General features: G+C 41.2%; 1 protein-coding gene across 1 annotated transcript; it reads right to left on the reverse strand.

The window, feature by feature from the left end:
* Positions 1 to 582: 582 nt before the first annotated feature.
* HNRNPM (heterogeneous nuclear ribonucleoprotein M) lies at positions 583 to 25,116 on the reverse strand. Its single transcript, XM_085639549.1, has 16 exons — positions 24,958 to 25,116; positions 23,519 to 23,685; positions 18,940 to 18,992; positions 18,331 to 18,338; positions 18,149 to 18,242; positions 14,238 to 14,546; positions 12,863 to 13,016; positions 12,131 to 12,180; positions 11,043 to 11,103; positions 10,571 to 10,666; positions 10,427 to 10,465; positions 8,986 to 9,072; positions 8,005 to 8,103; positions 5,500 to 6,227; positions 1,486 to 1,537; positions 583 to 1,018 (listed from the first exon to the last, which is right to left on the reverse strand). The coding sequence occupies exons 1-16, from the start codon at positions 25,008 to 25,010 to the stop codon at positions 855 to 857; spliced, it is 2,214 nt and encodes a 737-aa protein (XP_085495675.1). The 5' UTR covers positions 25,011 to 25,116; the 3' UTR covers positions 583 to 854.
* Between the last annotated feature and the right edge of the window lie 635 nt (positions 25,117 to 25,751).

Consider the following 25,751-nt stretch of genomic DNA (forward strand, 5'->3'; position numbering starts at 1 on the left):
TAAATGATGCCTTTTATCTGTTTAAAAACACATACATAAAAGGCATTGTCATTAACAATGCCAATAGCTCAGTCTTGTAAATGCGAGACCTGTTGCATTGCTAAATGCTTGTTCTAATCTGGAGTGGACTTCTTTTGTAGTGTTTTCCCTGTGTACACAAATACTTTAAACATTTCCTCTGGGATAAGCCGGACTGCTCTGACGGCTACCAAGGTGGTGAGCAAGGGTTATCTTAGCTATGTGTCTCCCTGACTAAAGGTAGGGTCCCTACTTGGACATGTGCAAACCACTACCAAATAGAGATTTTTTGTTTTTTTGTTTTTTTTTTTACAAGTCATTGTTGACAAGTATTTAGTGTGTTACAGTCTGCCAGTTTTCCCAGGCTGGCTATGGCAAATTTAAATCCAGAAGTTAAGGAGTTCTTAATGTGTGGATTCAACCTTCATCCATTATATGGACATTGCATCAAGTCATGGCTCACAAGTTTAAGAAATCAATGAGTCAGCATGAGCATTCTCTAGTACATTAGACCTTTAGAAAGCTAAATGACAATAGAAAGATAGGACATCATTCCAAACAGGATAGATTAAAACATTTTACTGAAATGGTTACACAATCTTGGAAGTTAATACATTCTAAGGTAACATATGTGAATACTTAAGTATTTATAACGATATCTGTTTGTACAGGGAATGGACTATCACAGAGACACAGTCTGCACATTTTTTTGGAAGCAAAACAGTAAAATTTCACGTCTTTAAAAAAGTACAAGATATCCCCAAAAAAGCATTTTCACATTTTTTTACATCCAGCCAACAATTAAAACAAAATTACAAATTGATAAGAAAAACAATTTAAGCATTTCGGTCCATGCGGACATCTATTTCTCGGCCTGCAAGTTTAATTCCGTTCATCAGCCTGCATGCTCGCTCAGCAACTTCTGGAGCCTCAAATTTAACTACCCCACAACCTTTGGATTTGCCATTCTCCATCTTGATATCAGCATATACTACATGACCTATGGGGAGGGGAAAAGAAAAAAAGCTTGTAAACCATGGAGCCGATTCAACTGCGACTTCTCCCCTCACATGTATTCCCTTTGCTTTATTAGAGCTTCAGAAAAGCCACTGACATGAGAAAAAGCATTACATTTATCTGAAATGCTGCCTGCGTGCAGTATCTTACAATCACAAGCTTGAATATACTCTGATTACACATGGCTACCTGCCACATTTGTTAGAGACTGCTAGCCAAGAGTAGATCATAGAATTTTTCGTAAAATTTATTTTACTTCAGTTCCCACTTTACATAAGCATTGACAACTTTGGAAAGGCAATTCACTACTTGAAGAACTGAACTAATATTCACTTTTTGGAGATATCAATTAGAATTCACTTATTAATCTTAAAAACCAAAAGCAGTTATAAACGATGAACATCTGATCAGCATACCAGAGTAACCGTTTAATAAGTTAAGAGTACTTACCACATTCGTTGAATTTGTCTTTCAACATTTTCCATGTGAAGTCGAAAGGAAGCTGGAAAGAAAATGGTAACTAGATTAGTGTGCACTACATTGTAGAAGAGAACCAAAACTGCTCACTGGTTAAGTGCTTTGATTAAATTGCGCCTTCATTTATGGAAATTTGCAGTGTTAAAATACACCTAATGCACTGGCAAGATAAACACTATGAAAGAGGCACGTCAATATCTATATTTAATACAGGAATGTGATTAAGTGAATACTTTTAATATCTGATCATATTTCAGGTTGACATCTGTAAATCTAGGACTCACCATATCCTATCACTAGATGAATTATCCCACACCACAAATAATGTTTCACTTATCTTGGATTCCAACACTTTACATGAAAAATTAAGAGGATCAAATGTTTCAGCAAAGAGTGCACCTTCCACACTTGTGCACCATTACCAAAGTAAATGTTTCCTAAGATTGTCTTAGCTGGTAGAATGCAGGCCATTAGGCTTCAAAAATCAAGTTTAAACTGTTTTAAAACAAGTCTACAGGTCCCAATTGGAATGTGTGGCAAAAAAAAAAAAAATCTGGTTCTTTGAGCCATACTTGTGTTTTGGATCACTACATTGTTGTAGGATTCAACTTCAAATACGCTTTAGCAGTTGAACAGATGGTCTAAATTTTCCCGATTTGTTGTGAGGCATCTGCAACACAGGAACAAACATCCCACAAGAACCACGCAAGTTCTGCTTGTGATCAATCATGGCATTTGTAAAGCGCACTACATACACGCAAGGGGGGGGCTGCTACTGTTTGAAGAGCCAGGTCTTGAGAAGACTTCAGAAGGTATTCAGTCTGCCGCAGGCGGATGGGGAGGGTATTCCATGTCTAGGCGGCGAGGTGGGAGAATGATCTGCTGCAGGTCACTTTGGATGAGGGGGGGGGGGGGGGGGGGGGGGGGGGAGAAGAGACGGTGGCAAGGGTGCGGTCTGCGGAGCGGTGCTGGCGGGTTAGAGGCTGAGTCAGCTGTTAAGGTACGTTGGTCTGGTGTTGGAGTGCCTTGTGTGCATGGGTGAGGAGTTTGAAGGCTATCCTCTTGTTGACAGGGAGCCAGTGTAGGTCTCAGGTGGGGTGTGATGTGGCTGTGGCAAGGGATGTCGATCAGGCATGCGGAGGCGTTCTGGATGCTTTTAAGCCGTTTCAGGAGTGATGCATTCCATTTTGATAAAAACCAATCTCCTCCACATCTCTGGTTGAAAAGACTGTTCCAGTGCTCTTGCAATTTATTCAAGAGCTGTTAGCAAATATAATCTGTGAGGGAGAGAGACTACTGGCTATTCTTCTGTTAAAGTTCAACCTCTTCAGGTGTTTCCTAATTAAATCGACCTAAATTTCTGTATTCAGAAAGGCTTGCGTATCCCTAGGTGTAGTTTTTAGGTCGAACATTCGAGACCTCTTGTATATACTTATATGTACTTTGTGGGCTCAGGAGATCAGCCCTAGGACTTGCCTGCTTCCGCTTAGGGACCTTTTTTCTGTTCAACTGCCTCTATTCAATTGTTTTGATAGAAAACAGCCAGTAGAGGTTAGTAAAATACCAGGATTGCTTTCCGCTTGTTCAACTGCCTCTATTCAATTGTCTTTATAGAAAACAACCCATAGGTCAATAGAATACCAGAATTGCTTTCTGCCGAGTAACTTATTTTTCTGGCAACTTCCTTCATTTAACTTTGATAGAAAACAACCACCAGAGGTCAGTAAAATACCAGATTCACTTTAGCATTCTCTACATTCTAGTCTAGAAATGGTCTCCCACGAGCACCTATAGAAAATAACATTTTTCAAATCTTGTATTTTCAGTGACATGACCATTGAAGGCCCTGATTTTATATTAAAAACAGCTTTGAATTATACCATATTCCATTGAAAGGCAATATTTTTCTCCATGCGTTTCCATACCTGGAGTGTCACGCAGTTTGGTGCTTACTTTCCCTCCATGCTAAACAGTAGAGGTTTCTGCACCTAGGCTAATGTTCAACATAGCTAAATACATATAAGGTCCAAATGGCAAGACAGATTGCATTGCAAATGCTTGTTGGGATTGGCTATTCCCTAAGAATTGCTTTAGCTGAATATGCTGGGACACCTCCTGAGTTGATAGATAACTATTGTGAAATTTCACCATTTAAGTCATCTCTCGCTTGGAATAAAGGACACTTCATTGTTGGGGTCAATGGCTTTCCAACCTAACCAGCATCAGGGGCAACAAGGAAGAGTTACTGTACCTGTAATGCCAGCTCTCCCATCTAGGGGAATTGCCAAAAGCACTAAATTGGTATATCCAACACTGGATCTCAAAGTTTATATTTTTGGTTTTTAATAGGATGCTGAATTGAAATTTACTTTTGTTTTTTTTAAAGCCATATGGTAAGAAAAAGATAACCAGTAAAAGGCAAAAGAATGCAAGCAGGAGGAAAGACCTACATACATACATACATCCTTGACTACCATCAAGATACTCCTGCTCCACCTCAATTGATACCAGCTGGATAACTAATACGGATTTTGTGTTTCCTGTGGATAGGTCTAACTGTGAAAAAGCCCACTCAAGAACTTGGCAAAGCAAAACTAACTTGCCTCTGCATTTTGTTCATCTGGAAAGTGAACTGCTGTGATCCCAAAGTCCTGCACCATTAGCCATCTGCAGACAGCTTGAGCGTCCAGGGTGAGCGATCAGCAATACACCCCCCCTTTTGTTCTGCATTGTACATTGTTGTATGGTCCCTCTATACTGGGGTGGAAGAAAATTCTTTGAAACCAGACGGTACTCAATTTAAAAAAAGCTGATGCAGTGGGGCACCTTTACTGACCATGTAATGTATACTGCATGTGCAGAATGCAAATGTACACCCCAACCTAGAAGAAAGGTATAATCTGAAGATTGGCTATGCTGGATTCGAAGAAAAGGGAATCCCTCTAATGGGGTTCTAAGGGTGTTGGAGGGGGGACTATTTGCTGCTGAACAAAACATTAGAACCTCGCTAACACTGGCATGGTCAGTGGTAAACAGAGGTGAAGCATCTGAGCGTAGGCTAGTAGCTTTCTATAGATGGAGACGATGGTGCAGCAAATATGACCATGTACTTTTTCATCAGAAAGCTTGGGTTGTCTCTGCCTTAAAACTACGCGTTCAACATGTACTGAAAGGTCAAATAAGTGCAAGTTCATATGGGCACTCCATTTTCCATGATTAATTCTCTTGACTGCTATCCTAACCTAGGTGGTATATTTTACTGAAAACATGGATTAAAAAAGACGCACAGAGGATTATTTGTAATTTAGTGAATCTCAGTGGAGGATAAGCTGTATTTGTGTTAACAGAAGACATCCCTCCATTCAGCATATGCTGACTTTACCTACAAAGGCATAATCTATCACTCTCAAATGACAAGGTATCTAGGAGTGAAAAATCATGTCCCGCAGTAGATGCATAGTCCTGGTTGTGGCCCAGTGTTGGTCAAAAATGAAATAGATCTTGGCACTATCACAGGCCGGTCAGTCGAAAGTGATCCTCCACATCCTAATAGTTTTGACATCAAAGTTACTTTCTTGGAGCAAACCTAATTCTTGAAAGTAGCAATTTCCTGCAGTGGACAAGTCGCCCGTTTCTAGGACCCTTTACTAGCCATTGAGGTTTAACTTTAATGACATTTTCTATACTTAAAAGCAGATATTGAGTGCAGCAACAGCAAGCTAGCTAGCGAAAATTAATTTTCTGAAAGGACCCTTAACCTACTACAACAAAATCTATTCAGATAAAACCCACTTGAGGCTAGTGGTGACCGGTCAATCTAGATTCCAAACAAGACCAACTGAAGAAACCTCTTTAAGCCACCTGGAGAATAAAGAGTCACTAGTTTGCACCTGCGAGTACCACAAAAAGCTACATTGAGTGCAAATAAAATTCTTGCTTTCAACTGCCTATTGTCAGTAGATAAATGCATAATTACAAGCCACTTACATTTCTGACAAAGATTTGACATCCTTTTCTTTGAACTCCTGAAGCTCCAGTAGCAGCCCCTCCAAAGCCACCTCCAAAGCCGGCGTTATAGTTTCCACGCTCCATTTCCATTGTTCTGTCAAAACCAACTCCCATTGCAAGTCCCATGCGATCCATTCCTGCCCCCATTTGCTGTCCCATACCAGCTGCCATTCGGTCCATAGCACCTGCACTGACGCGATCTAGACCCATTCTACCCATGTTCCCTGATGCCAAACGATCTACAGGAGCAGACATTCGATCAATAACTTGACCCATACGGTCCATTCCAGGGCCCATTCGATCCATTGATGAAGAAACCATGCCAACACCCATTCTATCCATAGCTGCTGAACCCATCCTATCTACAGATCCCATTCTATCCAAAGCAGAAGCTACACGTTCCAAAGTAGAACCCATTCTATCCATCCCAAATCCCATGCCAGAGCCCATTCTCTCTGCAGAGGACATTCGGTCCAGGCTGTGGCTCATTCTTTCAACACTGGGAGCCATAGAATCCATACCAAGGGAGCCTAGTCTGTCAATTCCTGAACTTGTTAGCCTATCACCACTGGAACCCAAGCGATCTATAACTAAACCCAGCCTATCTATATCAGAAGGCACCCTGTCCAACCCATGTCCCATCCGCTCTACCCCAGATCCAATACCAGCACCCATCCTGTCTATTCCAGAAAGGCCACTCCCAGAGCCTGCAAAAGAAATAAACAGATTACTAAGTGAAGGTTATAACTCATTTTATATTTGAAAATTACACAACATAAGATACTAACACAAGTTAGTTACAAGCAATAAAACATTCCAACCTTTAGAAGGCAAATTTGGTAATTAATTAAAACATAATACTTTATCTGCAGTTTTTCCAGTAATTTAATGCTTCCTGATCTTGAAACTCAAGTGCAGAATGTTGAGTTAAATCCTAGGAATCTGTAACTCAGCCAGTCTTTCAACCTGGGTTGGAATACTACCAAATGCAGTCTCTCAGTAGTCAGACTGTTGCTTAAGAGGTCCATATGATTGCTAACTCGATACGTGTCAGACCTCCATGACCAACTTATACTGGGAGGGTTTAAATACCCCTTAGCCAAACTCCCTCATACATTTAGATTTTAAGGCTAAGCACCTTGGTTATCTCTTCACATCAGTTAAACTGAAACGGTACGTTGAAGTACATCTTCCACAAGTTGCAACGTAGGTCGTTTGAACGCCCTGAATGGTGGATCTTCCGATTAATATGAATAGGTTAATATTTAACTGAAGTACGTTAGTGGCCAATTTCAATCTCTACATAGGTTCTCTCCCACAGGGTTTGTCAGCCTACTTGCTTAGCACTATGACAACAAAAATGGCAAAGCTTCAAAGCAAGACTGCTCAAATCTCACCCACTGGTAACAAAGAAGCTACCAAAGAAAGTGTGCGGCACCAGATTATGTGAGAATGACCACTTATTTTTCCTGTGTGCACTGTGCTTTTTAGCACAAGATATTCATACCACTGTAGGACAGTAAAAAGTGCAAACAAAACTTACAAATGTAATCCAATTTAAAAAAAAGAACCGGACTCAACTTCGAAGCAGATATAAGGTCTGAGCACTAAGCACGTAGCCCATGGAAGCTGAAGCCAGCAAGAACCCATTAGCAAGTAGCATGGTAACCGTAAAGGATACTGAAGTACTGCACACAAATGCAAAGGCCTCCTTTCTTCTCTTAAGGTGGCAAGATGCGCACCGCACCATGGAGGTTGCTGTGCTTTTATGCATGCTGACGCAGACCTTAATCAGAAGTAAAGATGGGAGTGCAGAAAGTGGCCTCTTACTAATCCAATGGCAACAGTCACATCATTGAAGCAGTATTTTTTCATTGCCTGGCTAACACCCAGTGCACAGTCACAAGCCAATTAAAGCAGGTTATGCTTGTGGTCTAGAGATCACTGGGGGTCCGTGACACCTACTCTGGGGATCCTCCAATGCTTAGAAAATTAAATATTAAGAGATAGGTCAAGAGTATAACACTAAATGAGCAGACGTAAGTTTGGGTAAGAGTCAAATGTTCTGCAAATGAGACTACAAATTAAGTTTGCTTCATCAGATTGATGCATGGGAGCAGACCAGTACATTGTGAACTAAAGGTAAACCTGTGTATAGGTTTGATAAATGCTCTTTTCTGTACAATTGTGTTCAAATCCTTAAAAATGCTTAAGCCCAACGCCGCCAGCTTCTAGTATTGACTCAGTGGGGATCCCTGTATTCCAGTAATGATTAAGTACAGGTCCACAGAAGCCAAAAGGTAAACCACCACTGGCCTAGTGCCTTAAAAGGCTATACATTTCAAATTAATAAAAGTATTGCAAGCCTACACGCCAAGAAACGACATGCAGACCTGGAACAAGGAATAATTCTGCTATAAAGGGAAAACATTTGTACACTTATTTAATTGGAAGAGAAGTGAAACTTCAATAGCAAAAACGTACTTATCACTCTGTCCAGGGTGTCACCATAGCCGCCAGACATGCCCATGCCACTCCGGCTAAACTCTCTCTCAAATCCTGCACCAGCTCCACGTTCAACATCTAAAAATGTATAAAGGAGATCAACATTTCGCTACCAAGAGAACACAAAAGCACATCAATTCTACAAATAAGTACACTTTGAAACCACAAGTGTGCAATGGGATGTTGATTAAGAACTAGCGCATCAGGACTTAATGCAGTTAATTAACTAATGACTTTGCATAAAAACGCAGCTCCCCAGCATTGTCTTTATAGAATCACGCAATTGCCAAAAAAAGCAAACCAAAACTAGGAATGCTTGGATAATGCAACCCTAAATTACTGTTTTTTGCGGTTCGCACTGTTTCTCACCCATATAATCAAGTAACCGGATTCCTTAACATCTAAGTGAGACTTCTCCAGGTAACACACAAAGGCCATGTACATCTTAGGACAGACCCGTAGATTGAATAGTTAAGATCATTACTCTTAGTTAACGGAGCTCAATAGGTTTCCTAATTTACCCATGAGTGAAGTGTCCGGGGCGTGGTAAACGCACCTGGAATCAGAGTAATTACAAACCCGCTCGAAGGTCCTGTTGAGCAATGGGGTTAGGGCCTGAACGGACGGTGCAGAAAATAGTTACTGGAACTGGCTGTTCACCTGAGACTACCACCCAAATTGTCAACTACCAGGGCTTCTATGCTTACAGGAGCTTCTACCTTTCAAACGTCGGAGCTTAGATGACTTCTATAACCGTAATACGATAAGTAATCGGACAGGCCTGGGGTGCTTGGTAGAAGAGAAAGTCATTTCAATCTTCCCATCTAGCAAAACTTTTAGAACAGCATAAAATAGCAAAAGACACCAAGACTCAAAATTAATTTCTAAAAGTAGATTTTCTGCAGAGTGACTGGTTATGTTTACATGCCCCTATAATAGCTTCTGTAAATGCTCTCATACCAGGCAATCTTCCCATTCCAAGTCCAGAAGCAGCAAAGCGATCAATGCCGCCACCCCCACTGCTGCCACCATATGGTCCATCCATACCTGAAATAAATTGCAATTGATATTTACAAAAGACAATGACATCAATCTAGAAGTCAGGATATACAAAGAAAGGGCTGTCGGAGGATTATTTCACATATGAGAATGATTGAATACGTATAATTCAATAATGAATAAAGTGCTTCAGCACCTAGTCAAGTATGCAGTAATACATAAATCCTACTACAGCAACGATAAGTACAATACGTAAAAGTATTTAGGACCAAAGATGCAGGGGCACTTGCCTACATCTGCAGAGTTATGTACAAAAATAAAGCCACATTTTTACTCTATTTAGTAAGCGTATTCCAGACCCTTCCGGCCTCATGAAAAAAATGCAACAACTTTCGTAAGTAAATTTAAATAAAGTATCTACCAAAACAAACATGAGCTTGTATGATCAAACAGACTGCGTGGATGAATTCATCCACTCATTGGCTCAGTCACCAAGGCTGGTCTTTGCACTGCAGAAACCATTTCTCAGCTTCTGGTGGCAGACATTATGGCAAGAACCCAGAAAAGGTAAAAGGTGGGCCATATGAAAAAAGACTAAGAATACAGCAGTTATAACAAACACCTGGGCCTGTATTTCTATAAATAGAAATATTTTAAACTAAAGAGATCCGTTTCCACGACTAAGGGAGCACAATTTCTCCTCTTCATCTCATGCAGCGACCAAGCCGGACCCCAGAATTGGGCATCTCAAGATAAAAGTAAATCACTGCCTCACAACTGAAATAGCCTGAGGAAAGTCATTACACAGCAGAGAACTGTCAAAAGCCAAGATTTTAATTATAGAAAGGTGGGTCATCAGCAGTTGTCAGTAACCTGAAATACAACCGGTAATAACATTTTTCTTAAGAGATGGCTGAGCGGAGTATGTGCCAAGTTAATGAAGCACTTTGGCCACTTGGGCATAACTGGTGAAAACAGGTTGAATAAAATAGGTTAAATATGACGAGACAAGAATCACCGAAACGGACAACAGTAAGGGAAAAAAAGATGCTGCACACTGGTTTTAGCAAAAATTCTGTGGAACGTAGACTTGGGGTGAGCAAAGGGGTTTTGTACTTCTGAAAATGTGCCAATACTCAAGAGGTGAAGCCATTGACCAGTGTTTATCTACGTAAAAATTACTCACTACATCAAGCTGCGTTATTTTCCTATCGAATGTGTTCCTCCCTACAACGCAATTCTAGTGGCTCTGTAAACCGAGCTTCCTTATTTATTAAAGATCTGCTCAAATAAAGGGCAGCCGTCGTGAACCATAAAGTAGAGGTGAATTAGCCAGCACTGCCACTTAAAATATGGCCCTCAACTGCTTACGTTAAATATGGTTACCAAAAGCAAAACTTACCGGCCATTTTGTTAATGCCATAGCCAATGCCATCAATTCCTAAAATGGAGATGAAACGGTTCTTAGTCTTAAAATAACCAATGGCACTAGAATAAAAATATTGACATACCATTTAATACTTTGAACAAGCTAAAATGCACATACCGCCTGAAGGGCCTAGAGCACCACCTCTATTTAGTAAATGAGCATCAAGAGGTTGGCCACCAGGTCCTAGGCCCATTCCAATTCCTCCTAGTCCACCTGCAAAACGAAGTATTGGATATTTAGATTTACCCTACTGAACAGCAATACAAGCAAGAGTAACATTCACCCCCACTATTTAAATACGTGCTACCCAGATGGACTGTTGGCCTCCTGCAATAGGTGCACAGCAACATACAATCAATATGAATAAGATACACTGCGCATGCATCACAACAATATATCGGTGTCTTATATGGGTTGGTTTCTCCAGGTTACATAGAACAGCATTTTCGCCATATTTTTGGGAGGGATGGGGGCCTCGGCCATTAACTGCCCGGGACTACGCTTTGCAGTTGTGTTACTGAATGGACTACTCATTCAAACCAATTCTTAAATAACACTACCAGAAAATATTTATATGCAGAACACTTACGTGGGAGTTGAGATGGCCTTTCGGGGGGGAAATTGTCACCTTTTGGCATTGCCTTATCATCCTAAAGAGGAAAGTACATTTTTTATTTATATGCTGGCGAGCCACAGGCCAACCTAATGCGCCAAGGAAAAATGTTCAAACAAATACTATCCACACAGGCATTTTAAAGCGGCCACACTTGAAGCTTAAGAGCAGCAAAAACCAGAAGGATGCTTTCCAGTGTTCAGCTGCGCCCAACTGCTGTCAACCTTAGCCATAACCTGCACTCCAACATTTCCAATGCACCCATTGTCTTTACATCTGGTGTTAGCAAGAGTGGTCCCTAAGCATGTATTGTACCTTTTACTGATCTCATGTACCAAATATCAACGACCGTTTGTCATATCATGTACTAACTACCCTCGAGGGGAGTTCCTTTTTTTTTTTTTTTTAGGCAGAATACTCATTCTCGGGCATGCCTTTTTGCTACTTGTCCAAGTTTTTTTTGGGTGCCAAATCTTAATACAATTCCACATGTAGAACTTGGGAGATGTGATCCTCGAAGGGATAGCAACATGCCCTTTCCCTCTGCTGGGACAGTTTACAGTAGAGCAAGAAGCTCTGAAAACGGTGGCAGATTTTGTAGGGAGCACTGAAATGAAAACTAGACGTGTGCAACAAAACACATTTTCTGTAATTTACGCTCTTGATAATCCCTTATTTTAAACGTTAGTACACAAGTAAGCAATAGCCGCTAGAATAGGATACAAATTCACAGTACTTCGCCCATATGACGTGCACAATAAAATGAACGGATGAAATAAACACTTAATAGCTTGTTGCAGGCAAGGCCGCAATACCGGTCAACAGTCCTATAAAGAATTAAAAACGCTGCCATCTTCACAGGGCTCAGCTAACATCCAGTCGCTGCACTACAGGCAAATACACTACCATCCAACATCTCTAGACAGTTGCATAACTTTAACAAGGACCATACACCCCCCCCCCCCCCCAAAAGAACAGTATGGATTGTATCCACATGTAACAAAACATTAGTTTAAGTTGCATTTTGACATCAACATGCCTAGCATACACACAATTTCACTTACCATCTTGACAACCATCGGCCTATCAAAAAGCAGCTGACCGTTGAACATCGCTAATTTTAAATTAAGGAAATATTAGGTTGGATTTACAATATGTATATAGCTACATTTAGACATGTCCAGATTTTGCCGCTCCTCAACATGCTCAGTTGATAACACTGTATCAAGGAGCACTTCAATCAAAATTGTATACAAATTAAACAAAAAAAAACCACCAACATCTGGAAGGGTGGGTGCTTACAGACTTGGGCCAGCAACCCCTAAACTGCTCCCCTTCAGGGTAACCCTTCCTCTTGTTCTTAAAACACAAGAACAAGTGACCAATACTTTAGTCTCAGATCCTTCGTGACATTGTGTAACACTGCTATAGCACAGGGTTACTATGTCAACATCCAGATTGTCAGGCGCCTCACCATCCCACAGAAGGCACACCCACAAGAAAACCCCATAAACAGCGTTCTCATCAACTCTTTGAAACAGCAATAGACGTATTAGTATCAGAGTGGATGTGTGCATGCATGCTACATTGATGAGTAGCAGCCTCATTACTTAGGGGGGTCCCCATTCTACTGCTAAGCAATTATGAACATTTATCTGAGTGACACCCTGAAGTATCGCACAAACTTTAAAAGACTGCACACTAAAGCAAAAAGAAAGACAGCCTTATCATCTTCATAGTACAAACATTGTGCTGTTGTAGAAGCGCTAAATAAAATTTGAGCCAGAAAAGGATACAGATAGCCTGCACAGCTTCAATAGGTTGTTCATAAGTAACTGTGCCGATGCCACGGCTTTTTCCTTCCTTGTCTTCTAGAATATCGGCTCGAACCACAACTCCAGCCATTCCAAAGACTTCCTTCAACTTCTTCCAGCCAACGCTGTAATCCAACTAGAAAACAATTCAACAGTAACACTGAAAGCCTGTCCAAAATGGTGCAAATCAGATCATATAAAAAGGTGGTGTTCCGCTTCAAAATATTGTATTTGTAAGCGTAAAATGCATACAATATTCTCTGATCAATTCAGATAACCTTGTGTTGGTCTCTCAGAGCACAAACTTTACCATCTCGACAGCCTTGCTTTTTTTAAGCACTGCTCCTCCCCCCCCCGGGAATATGCACTCCGTGAGTGCATATTTTTGTAGTCTCCCTTGTATACGTCTCCCTTTACACTCCCTGTTGCTCAGTTGTCACCGATTCTCCTATGCCCACCGGTTACATACACTCTTCCTAGTGTACTCCACCCCCATTGCTTTCTTACCTGTGCACTTTGCTCTGTTTTTCTCCTACCACTTCACCCTCTCACCCGGCACTTCTCACCACCAAGTTAGTAGTTCCAATCTGCTCCACGCTGCTCTCGTCCAATCAGTCAGGGGTTTATAAAGCGCGCTACTCACCCGTGAGGGTCTAAAGGCGGGGTCCATTGCCACTACACCCCTCACCCACACCTTGCTACGCACCCACATTTGGTTTGAAAAGATACTCTCCTTGAAAAAATAGGCAAAGCCAAGTCTCGCCATGCTGCAGATCATCCGTGATGCTGGGCAGTGTGGCTCAAAGTGGGCTTTGGTCAGCCCACTGCTCATCACTGATTGGCAGTTACAATTATTTGCTCGTTTCTTTATTCCTCCCGCACCTTGTGCCTGTTCACCCACTGAAACAGATGTATTATCCTTTTGTTTGCGTGCCTTGTACCCTTTCACTGCTTCCCGTTCATGTAGCACATTTTTACGAAAGTGAACCTAAAGGTGAGCGTGAGGAACGAACTTCATCCCATGATGAAACAATTTCCATTTAGTAGTGGAAGGATACAACCGACAATGCAGAAGAAATACTACACAAGTAATACAAACTGGTATGAAATAAGGAGCAGTAAGTCATCCAGTTATGTTTAAGTGGGTGAGAACACCCTCTATTGTTTTAATTTATTGTACACTGTTCTTTGAAAACAGTTAAAAATCTCTGTAGGCGAGACCTAGATGGAAACTAAGCCAAAAAAATTGAAGATGGGACAATCTCACAACAAATTTACTTACGAGGTTTTGATTTATAGAATAAAACGAGGGAATGTTATGCATTTATACCAAATAAATGAGGAACATTTGACTTACATTTGCCACAAACACTGTGGTCCCGAGTCTTCCAGCTTGCAAGGCATGGATAATTTCATTTGCAATGTTTGGGTTATTGAGTATGCTTGGTGGGATGTGGACTCCAGGGCCAGCAGGACCCGGTCCCAAAGGGCCACCCATACCATTGGGCCCTGCCATACCCATTGGTCCTGACATGCCCCCTGGACCACTCATACCCATGTGGCTGCCCATGCCCATTGGACCTCCCATGCCCATGGGGCCTCCCATGCCACCAGGACCACCCATCATTTTTTGCATAGCTCTTCTTGCATGTTCACCATCAAGATCCTACAAAACAAAAGTTAAAAAATATTACCACTCACGACTGCACTATCACGACTTGTACTTAACAGTTTAAGAAGACATACAAAATTGAAACAGAACACAACTGGTACACTAGAATAAACTCAAGATTGTTTATTTGCATCCACAGAAAGCTCTAGTGTCCACAATGCTAGCAGTCCACCAGGCCTCCGAAACTCAGTAATTTGCAAGCAATACATCGTTTCCCCATTCGATGCAGGAGTTGAGATCACACCTTAGCGCTCACAAACCAACACTGTAGCACCAACTACTGTCACCTATACTTTTGCCAGATGAACAACCTTGACATGTGCTATTAAAGAGTCACCCCAAATATGGTCTACGAGGCAAGTGAAACGCTATTTCAGCCCTGCGCAACATTACATTTAACAAGTTGCTTTGGCATAACCCATTCAAATATTTACCTAGGATACTACTTTATTTAAAAAAAACAGAATCATGATTGCTATGTTAAGCTAAATCTCGGGCAAAAGAGCGCTCATTAGGTCTGGCTTGACAGCTGCGGCTACCACCAACAAAAAGATCTTTGAGTACTACCACGAAAGGGGTTGAAGCTCCACCCTGATGTAGGTTCCCAACACTTGACAGGGAAAGTGTTGCTGCTTACATTAAAGCCTCTTATTGCACTTTTTGGCTTGTACCAGTGTGTACTCTATACAGCTGTGGCATACCAACGGTCACGGCTACAAGCCTGATCTGTTTATTATGAAATGTTATTCTAACATCACTAGACGAGACATTTATTATGAAAAGCATATGGTAAAAGTCAATAGGCATTTACGCCTGGGTTATTACTCTATTAACTATAGTAAAGCCTACAGATAAGATTCCATGTGAAAAAGAAAGCCAACATTACTGTAGCAGGCACTGATTTTGGTGTGGCTTACCAGTGTGCGACACAAATCGCGAACACAACGCTTGCTTTATGAGAATCTTTGCTAGGCCCTTCTAGTATTTTGGTTAGCTCACTCATTTTGAATATCATTCCAATTTCAACTGTGATATAGTTACTTAAGGAAAAGCTTTAAGTTAACACGAAGCCTGGGAGGGTAATGAGCTATAGGCCTGATTTGTGCACCGGGAAACGTTCCGTCTTAAGCCACAGGCCTGTTATGCTTATTATGAAGCGATCATAACAAAGGCAGTTCGTCTGGCCGATTGTGAAAAGCATTTACTTAAAGCCAGTAAGCTTTTAACAGATGGGCATTACATTGCGCGACAGGATTTAGACAGGTATTTGATACATGTAAACGTCAGTGTAGTAGGCATGGATTTTGGCATTAGCCAAACACTCTGGAAAACTTTGTTTTCATTGATTATTCGGTTTGGACTGAGTTCAGAGGGGGAGGGGGTGGTCTCTCTTGCTAGCTATATTTTTCTACATATTCGTAATTTGATAATTTTATCTATAGTGGCTGCCAGTTTAGGTGCACTTAAATGTGGTGTTTCCTAAAGTGTAAAGCAAATAAAGGCTTTTTTCCTTTGGAAGTCACGCCAGATTTCAAAGACTTGAACTGCTTATTATAAAACATTTTTACAAAGCCAGCAGGTATGACCAAATTTTTGTAAAAAAATGTGTTTAAGACAATAGGTTTTATGGGTGTAGGCAGATATTTTGTTACCATAATCAGCAAAAGTTTGTTGCAGAATAGAGGTGTGATGGGGTAATCTGCACCAGAAATAGCATATACCTAGAATAACCCAGAAACGGATGCCCTAAAGAACATCTTAAGATTTGAACAGGACATTCCAACCACCAGCCTGAAGAGTGACAATAGGAAGCTCTCTAGGGCCTGCATAAAATGCCAAAGATGTAGAACTAGCCCAACGTGCTACTCCCTTGAATTTTTCAAATGCCTAGGTGGAAATTAGGCCAACTACTCATTCACGTTTTCTACAAGGACAGCAGGGAAGTGTCTGCGCAAAGGAACATTTATCTGGACAGCAAACCCGGTTATAGGTTTAAAAAAAGTGCCGTGGCAGAAGTGTTCATCGTATAGACCAATTTGCACTGCTTAATATGCATGCCAAAATATTGGCAAAGTGCCGAAAAACGGATCACAAAGGATAAATCAGCTTTTATGCCACACATATCTACCCGCCACAATCTCAGAACTTTGCAGTGTTACTGAGCATAGTAATAATTTGAGACTTAAAATGCGCACAGCTACCGAGAAGAGTTTGCAGACGCAGACAGGGAGCCCCAGAACGAGGACTTAAAATAGCCATTCAGACTTTTGCGAATGGTGACCACTTACTTGCAGTTCCTAAGAGCAAGAGAACTTCCAAATTTTGGACCTAGGTAGGCAAAGGAGCAGCCATTCATACGGGTTAACTAACCTTGGTACAGTAAACAATGCTTGATTAGAGGATCAAGCACGCTGGTACGGAACTACCAGTTCCTGGATGTAACCTCGCGCCAAGCAAGTTTAGCCTCAAACATAATCGTGCTTCACACTCAATATGTTTGGAAACCTTAAACTAATACAGTTCCTGAAACAAAACATCCTAGCAGCATTTTGAACAATCTGCAAGCGATGGACAGAGGTCTTATCTGCGACCAGATACAGTATTACCATAATCCAATCTGCATACGACTAGAGCCAGAATTGCATAGGTCCGCAAAAGGGCAGACATTGATGCCAATAAGGGGCTCAGTATAAAGCCCTGTGGAACTCACAAGTCTGAGCTAGTGGGTTGGATCTCAAGTAAGCCCAGAAGACCTGAAACAGTCATTTAGGAAAGGAACCAGCAACCCCAAGGCTGAACTTCCAAAGCCTAAAGACTCCAGTCTGCCAGGACAGAGTGGGACACTGTTGAATGCTGAGCTAAAGTATAGCAGAATGAGCACAGCAGTACCGCCCATACCCAGATGTTGTCTTAGTGTCCCGTCACGAAGGGAGGACTCCATACTGTGTCCGGCCCTAAAGCCAGACGGAGGAGTGGAGAAGAAAGTGGGCATCAACAAATGAAGCAAGCTAAGGTGTTATGTTCTCCAAAAACTTTGGAAAAGACTGGTAACGGGGTGATAGGTGGGGCGTAGGTGAGATGTTGCTAGCATTCAATAGATTGATTCAGGAAATGCCAATACATTTGATCAGTGAGGTATTTCTGCTCCATGTACACGGAAATTAAAAATGAATAGGACATGTTTAAGATAGCCTCACATGATCTTGCAGTGCAGAACCTATCTAAGGAGAGACTGCATTATGTGTTGCCAACAGAATTGTGGGATTGTATTACTGTATGCCTCATCGTTGCCTTTTGGGAAAGTTTAAGAGCAGGCCTCAGTTGGTTTAGGTGGTAGGTTCACAGCAAAAAAAAATTCTGATGCCATAGGTCTGATCTGTTTATTATGAAAGGTTAGGATAAACCCAGGAAAAGACATTGACTGTGGATACCACAAGTTAAAGTCAAAAGAATTTTTGGAGAAGGGGGGGGGGTCTTCATTTCATAAATATGATCTATTGGTATTGCCAATCCTTGTTAAAAGGATACTCAGAAATAGTAAATTGTAAGCATGCCAATGACACAGACGTAACTGCAGAAGTTTAAGGAAAACTCACTTCTTTCACTTTTAAGGGCCGCCCACTAAGCACATGCTTGTTTAAAAGGGTTACAGCTTTCTTCAAGTTTTCTTCAGTTTTGAATTCAACGGCCCTATGGATGAAAAATATCATTTATTACTCAAACCAGTGTTCTGGATCTTCAACTGAAGTACCATTTGTTGTATAAAGAAAGGACTTACGCGCATCCCTGGATGTGCAGATTGACAGGTCACCAGATGTGTGTGGGGGAGGGCACAAGAAAAACAATGTAAGAAAGCAGAAGGTTACAGTGTAAGAAAACAGAAGGTTAACATGTAAAAGCTCATTTAAGAAAAAAAATAAACTTTTTACCACCTACAGGGAGGAATTTGCTGGTATTTAAGAATTAAGCATATTATTCTTTGGGATCGAAACTCATTGAAAGCAGCAATACCAGCAGTTGCCTGTACCCACATATCTACACTCTCCAACACTGCAGTTCTGAGCCCTGAAGCCTTAACTCCTCAAACCATATACATTTTATAAATATGGCTCAAACTTAAGTGTCATACCGAGAGTTTCAAAAGTGGCCCAACCTCAAAAAACCTACGAGTCTACAACAAATACACAACAGTAAAACAAACGCTGCTGGTTTCAAGTCCCATGCGTGCCCTATAACCCATAAAAACCTGCTCATCACCCTCCCCCAAAAAATGTTAAAGTATATATCAAATCTAAAACCCCAGCAACCTGCCTTCCCAATTTCGGCGCACCATATTTATATCGGTCATGTAGATAACCACAGAAGAAATGGTCTCACAAACACTTACCCTTGACTTTCCTTCTGCGTCCATTAAGAGTTCCACGTATGTTACCTCACCAACTACAAATCAGATTCCAGACGATATATACCAAGGGAGAAAAGCCAAGAAAATAATGGGAATTTAGAACAATCATCAACAACTTTCCTTGTTAGGAGGCTGGGCCAATAACAGCCTAGTACACTCCAAGAACCCTGATCTACCACGTTGGACATTACAGGTGTGCAGTAAACTCACGAACATGTCAACATGTTCTCCAATTTCAAAAACAAAAAAAAACAAGCTACTGGCAAGTCCATAACAACCATCCACTATGGATAGTGGAATCAATCGGAACCAGCGAAAGTTTGTACAATCAAAAGCAAATATGGCTGCTGAGTTGCAAGCTGATGACATGTTACAGGTGTAAATGGATCCCTTGTCACCAAAATTACCAGGTAAGACCCTCAATCCAGGAATAAAAAAAAAAGACTAATGGGGTGTCTCTACCACATCAAGTGTGAAGGACTACGATTTGCCTCTTGCTGGCATCTTTGGATACATAAACTGGTGTGCTGTAAGGCTACAAGATGCGGAAAAGGTACACTCCTGTACAAATGTTGGCTCACTTAAATGAGAGCACCTAGTAAAGGTGTAATAAATGTACTAATATGTAATTAATGTAGTGCTTTACTCATAAGATTTCTATTGGCGTAAACATTCCAACATCTCAAAAACAAGAATGAAAGCACCATGTATTATCCGACTATTTAATGAACAAAACATACCAATGCTTTCCTGCAAAAAGGCATTGTGTAGATAAGAGTTGAATTGATTCAAGTAAAATTCAGAGGTAACTTCAAAAATAAGCCCAGCATCTGAGAAAAATTGACTGACACTGGCTCAGAAGCATATAAACCATTGAGAGAACCAGTTTAAGTGTTTGATAAATAAGAACCCAGACTTTGGTACAGTCATTTAAGGGTAGCTGACCAATTGATGCCCTTATAATTGCGTTTAAGGGAAACGTACGCTTCGGGGTGGGGAAAAAAAATTCAACAAAAAGACATCTTTCTTGAAGGACTACTACTCCACATGCTGGTTTTAAAGGCCAATAGTAAAAAAAAAGTGACGCGGTAGCCATTTTTAAAAGAAGCAAGACAACAGCAGCAGCCATTATTCGCAAAAAGAAAACCTATCTGTTGAATGAACTGCAGTTTGATTGATCGGCACAACTAGCTAATATTCCACAGGCTGCAAGGACAACAATCATCGAGAAAAATCAAGAGATACCAGATTCCCACATGTCCCCCATAGTGCCCATGGCCATAATCTTACCCGGTGCTTCCTTCCACTGACTGCACGAAGCACACTAGTTCAGACAAGAAAGAATTCAGAATCCTTGTGACTTCACGGAAGTACCAAACTTCGAGGAGAGGGGGAAAAAAAACTGGGCTTCTCCTACACTTGTGAAAGCCTTCCGTTTTTTCCTTTTTCTAAATACAGGATGGTTACTTCAATAAAGTAATTCACAGGACATTCCAACAAAGACCACTTGAAGTTGGCAATAACTGCCAGCCTTAAAGTCAACAGAACAGCCAGAGACCAGCCTCTTTCTTACCCAAATGGAGGTCCCTTCCAGAAAGGAAAAAAAAAAAAAAAATAATAATTCACTTCAGGCTCAATACACTAATGTCTACCTACAAGTACGCACCTAATTTACAATACGACATTTAAGCCCAATGAAAGCCCTGAATTTCCAACATTATCTGGAAAATTGTCTTGATGCTTCTCATGAAGTCATGAGGAAATTGAATTGTCCCTTAAGAACTCGAGTACACAAATGGATATAACCTTTTAACAGTAGGATATGCACTGGTTACACAACTAATTTAAAAATTGTGCTGCCACATGACGGTTTGGCATCCCAAGTGTAAACCAAACTACGCCGCCCACAACGCATCCTCATTCTGGGGCAGCGTCTAAAAAAATTAAGCATTCACATGGTTAACAAAAAAAAGAGGTCATCTACTGCACACCTGTAATCCAAATCAACGCCGAATGACAATAAGTGAACCAGACATTTCTCTGAGCAACATGCCAACTTTAATTTGAAATAGAATCTGTTTCAGAGCTCTCTACATCCGTTGCACTCACATTTACACAGAACATGTATTAAAGCTAATGATAGGCAATGATCAAAACTGCTGATCTACAAGCCCACTAACAGGGTACCACCATAAGAGACATGGATTTTGAAGGCAAATCTCATAAACCAGATATAAACGGAGCAAGCAACATTTGTTGCCTTTTCAAATCATCTTGGGCAATATACAAGCAACTCAACTGAGTATAAAGGTGCATCCTTTACTGTAAAAAGTGGCAAAAACAAACCTTTGAGTAGCACGATTTACGTTTCTACATACAGACAACTTACGTTCGACTAGCCAGATAAACCACAGGGGGTCAAGTGTCCTTTAGTGAAGAGGTCTGACTCACGCAGAGCATGCCATGACGACTAGTGTCTCTTCCATGGACAGTAAATTCTGCACAATGCCATGCTGTTGAAACTCAACAGAAAGGATTCCTCAGATGTAATTTGAATGGAAGGAGCAGCGCGTGGTTTAGGCGATGTGCTAGATTGTTCGCAGGAAGACTAAGATTTGATGAAGTCTGTTCCTACTGTTCAGCCTAACAGTCCAGACACTGAAATTTCAACTGTTCCAACTAATTATTTTGCTTGTAGTGCAGTAGGTTACCTACAGATGCAAAACCATGTTGGTCTTTATATTCCACTCTTGGACCTTACAGCAAAACCACGCATTTGGACAGCGTTTTTAACGGCTATTTGGGCACATTCACAGGAGCGCACCTACAGGGGTTTGTGAATTGGCCAAAAACGCCACTCAGTAAAAGCACAGTCCTTTCTATTTAGCCTAAATGTGCATGAATACCGATGTAATATATACATTTCCGATTTTGGGGCCTGATCAACAAAAAGGTGCGATAGAGGGTAAAATACTACAAAAGTATTTTACGTATGATACATGCAATTGTGAATCATCCCCGTTTACAAAATCTAAGCCTCTTTAAGGACTACTGTGACACCAACGTTTGAAGCCAATCTTGGCACAATAGCTTGAGACTTTTTTTTTTTTTTTAAAGTAAGCTAGGTGTTATGAGTGGACAATGGCAATTTGATTAGAACAATGCTTTAGCTAAAGGTTTACAGAAATTAGCCATCAAAAACCATGTCAATACAACACATGTCAACTGATTTGGATACTGACAAAGCCTCAATGTGTGCAGAGAGGTATTGAAAACAAGCCACCTTGCTGTACAAATGGGATTCACTTGCCCCATTAAAGTGACCTCTTGCAAACCATTAAATTGACCTTTAGCCCATTGCAGATCTTATGACAAACGTCTGACTATAGATCACATATTACATGAGCAACAGTTGCCACAGCTAAGAGCTAACAGTTAATGGTGTGTATCAATATTCTGCAAGCTGTATGCTGGCACAGGAACCAGTTAACACGTGTAAGAGCTTAACTGTGAAGTAGTCAGATCGGTCACAATTCATGCGCCAATGCAGGTAAGCAAACACTGCAAGTAAACAGACGATTTCGAAAATCCTCCACAATTCATTCATGGCTTCGTTGCCAGTTATGAAAATAGCGCCTTATGTGAAGGTATACAATACACTAAAGCAATGTGAATATTGGATGCAAAGAACTCCTCCCCTCAAAATAACAAACATAACTAATATTTTGATTTTGAAGCCACCACTAAACAATCTGAATATGAAGGAGCCCTGCAACCAAACTGAAGAGTAGTCATTCCATTGTGCCCATTTGCAGAAAGGCAGGCATTATCGAAGTCAGGAAACAACCCTTTGTTGGAAATGTTCATCCATGTGCACTGAAGAGAAACCACAAAAAACTGGTAACAAACGTGAATAAATTGATAACGTATATTTGCATTCCAGTACAAGAGCACTACACGGCAGGCGGTTTTTAGAAAGTACCTTAGAAAAATCCATCCCAAAGAAACGATTTTGCTATTGTAATATAAGAGGCTACTACCCACAAAATCCATTTTACCAAAAAATGGTGACTATACAAAAAAAAAAAAAAAAAAAAAATTGAGACCATGATAGGTCTACATCTCAAAATTGTGAAGCATGATGCTTATTGGTTGCAATTCAGATGACGAAAAAAATAATTCCACTAAAAATTTGGCAGAAGGGCCACCCGAAATTGAAGATCGTGATTTTATAACAATCACAAGGACTACAAAACTGTACTCCATCACATACATAAGCCAAACAGCCACACGTTGACAACAAAACGCGCGCACAAGAAGTGTGACTGGTGTAATTTGACAGAAGTTAAGGAAACCTCATTCCCACAAAAAAATATACATAAAAACCACCAATCTATTAAAGACCTTTAATAGGCCATCAGGACGAGCAGGTAGCAGATATCCACGACCACGTTAGCTGAGACATCCACAGGATTCAGGACCAGTTCGTCGGTGGTGGGAAGTTAAGAACCGAAGGATGTAATATTAAAAATTTAACAGTAAAACCTACTTGATGCCTTACCTAGTTCTTTTATCAAGTCTTTCAGCGCTTGCCATTTTACGTCAAATGGGATGTTTGAAATAAAAATCTTGTTTCTCTGGCGAGGCTGGCCGTACGGTTCAAAGCGGTTGAATTTCTTGACACTTCTCTCTTTTCGTCTATCATTTTGGTTTGAGCGGTCATTTTCACTGCAAAAAATAAATAAGTGATCAACTTAATACGACCAAGTGCTACAGAACAGCCAATGAAAAAAGGAAATCAAAATTACTGTACCTTACAATGTACGTAACCCCCGAAATGGCTTACTACACTATGCCTTTATTGCTTCACCTAAACGCATACAAAATAAACCGCTTAAAAATTAAAATCGGCGAGACACATAGGCCTGTAGCATGTCACTCTCCAACTGGATGAAAAAGAGTAATCACATTGCAAAGACGATTGGCACCAAATGCTGAACAAAGATGGTCACAAGAACGTTTTGCCCGCCGCCAGTGTAGATAAATGCAAGATTTAACAAGTGGGAGATTAAAAATACACACACACATACACACACTCCCCCACCCCTCCCTTACAAACATTAAACATGGGCAATGTAATGGTTTGAAAGATAGCAGCCAGCACTGCACAGCGAGGCAGAGTACCACCTAACTCGTGGATGCAGGGGGTGGGGGCACATCCTTCAAGGGCCGTAGGTGGTTGGGATAACTTGTTAATGCTGCGGATCAGATGGGGCAGCAGATGCACATCAATATTACCCACTCTAAGCGACCTGAAGATGTACAAGTTTCCGCAATCTGACCCCGAAAAAAGGCCACTCCCGATCAACGGGGTCACGTCACCGAATCCCCGCGCATTTAAAACCGATGTACACAAACCCCAGGAAAAAGGGAGATTTTTCCTACAGCCTCCTGTCAAATCCCTTCCCAAAGGGTCTAACCAAGAAGACCAGTTTCCATGCAATCGCCTACACCCCTCCAGGCATCTCCACCGCTGGATCCCACCTCTGCTGGCCCGCAGCAGACACACCGGGTTTTTACTTCTGGCCGACGCCCAGACACAAATTCGGTTATAAATGATGTCCTTAACGTTACTTCTGCGGCACCGGGAATTCAGCCACCCCGAACATACGGCTGTTTAGTCTAGCCGTCCCGGGTCAACACCTTTCTATCGGGGAGGGGAGGGGAGCGGACCCCCCCCCCCTCAACATTTTGGTTGCAGCTGTACCTGACCTGCAGTCTTCGTTGGCACTATTTATTCTGCAGTCCTGGTCCACCCTCTGACCCGGTCTATAATCCCGACTGTCCTTCAGGCTACGCTTCCTTATAAAGATTTGTGAGGCGGCTGTCTCCATCAAACGTTAAAGCCTCGTCACCAGAAGGCCAGCTGCACCCCCTACCTTTTTGTCTACCGTCCGCCGCCCCCTCCACCCCACTCTGGCCGCATTTCAGTCGCCTCACCTCTTCATGCCATCCTTGGCCCCTTTGCTCTCGCCTTTGCCGTCGGACGCCATTTCCTGCCTGTTCCGTTTAGAGATCAGAAGGTAAAATGGAGGAATAAACGCGCGAGGCACAAAGAAAAAGCCGCTGCGAACTCTGGGAAGACGAGTGTTACGTCATAAGAGAAAGGGGAGTGGAAAAGACAGTAAAGAGAGAAAAAAGACGATCATTTGTACTAAAAAGTAGTGGAAGCTACCATGGTAACAACGGATGATTTGAAAACTAACATTGGGCGTATGGCCGTTTTGATTATAATAAAGATATACATTTTTAACAATGTAAATATTTGTATTGAGGTTGCAACTCGATCATATATTCAGCAGTGATAATAGCATGTATTGAAAAAAACACCACAATCACGACAACATTACTGCTCGGGTAATCGAAATATTTTAACAAGAATTTTCTATTGTATTAAGGAAAAGCAGACGAGTATTATCAAGTCAAGTCAAAAAGGCTTTATTTCGATAAAAACATATCATAAAAGCTTTACAATTAAAAAAGAGTTTAAATTCATTTAAGTTAAAATCCAAATATCACATTAAGAGAAAGACATATCATAAATAAATGTTAAGAACGTATTAAACAATTTCTTTAAGCCTTTTGCTTCTGATGCGCCATGCCCAAGATAGGAATTTTGATAGGGCGCAAGCATACAGAGGGCGGGAGTCAGACATTAAAATACGTAACGCCTCAATGTAGTGCCTAGTGCCTAAGGAACGGCACAATTGCTTAAGCCATCTTCTTCTTGGGTA

The sequence above is a fragment of the Triturus cristatus genome, chromosome 12 (genome assembly GCF_964204655.1).
Source record: "Triturus cristatus chromosome 12, aTriCri1.1, whole genome shotgun sequence".
Taxonomy (NCBI): Eukaryota; Metazoa; Chordata; class Amphibia; order Caudata; family Salamandridae; genus Triturus; species Triturus cristatus.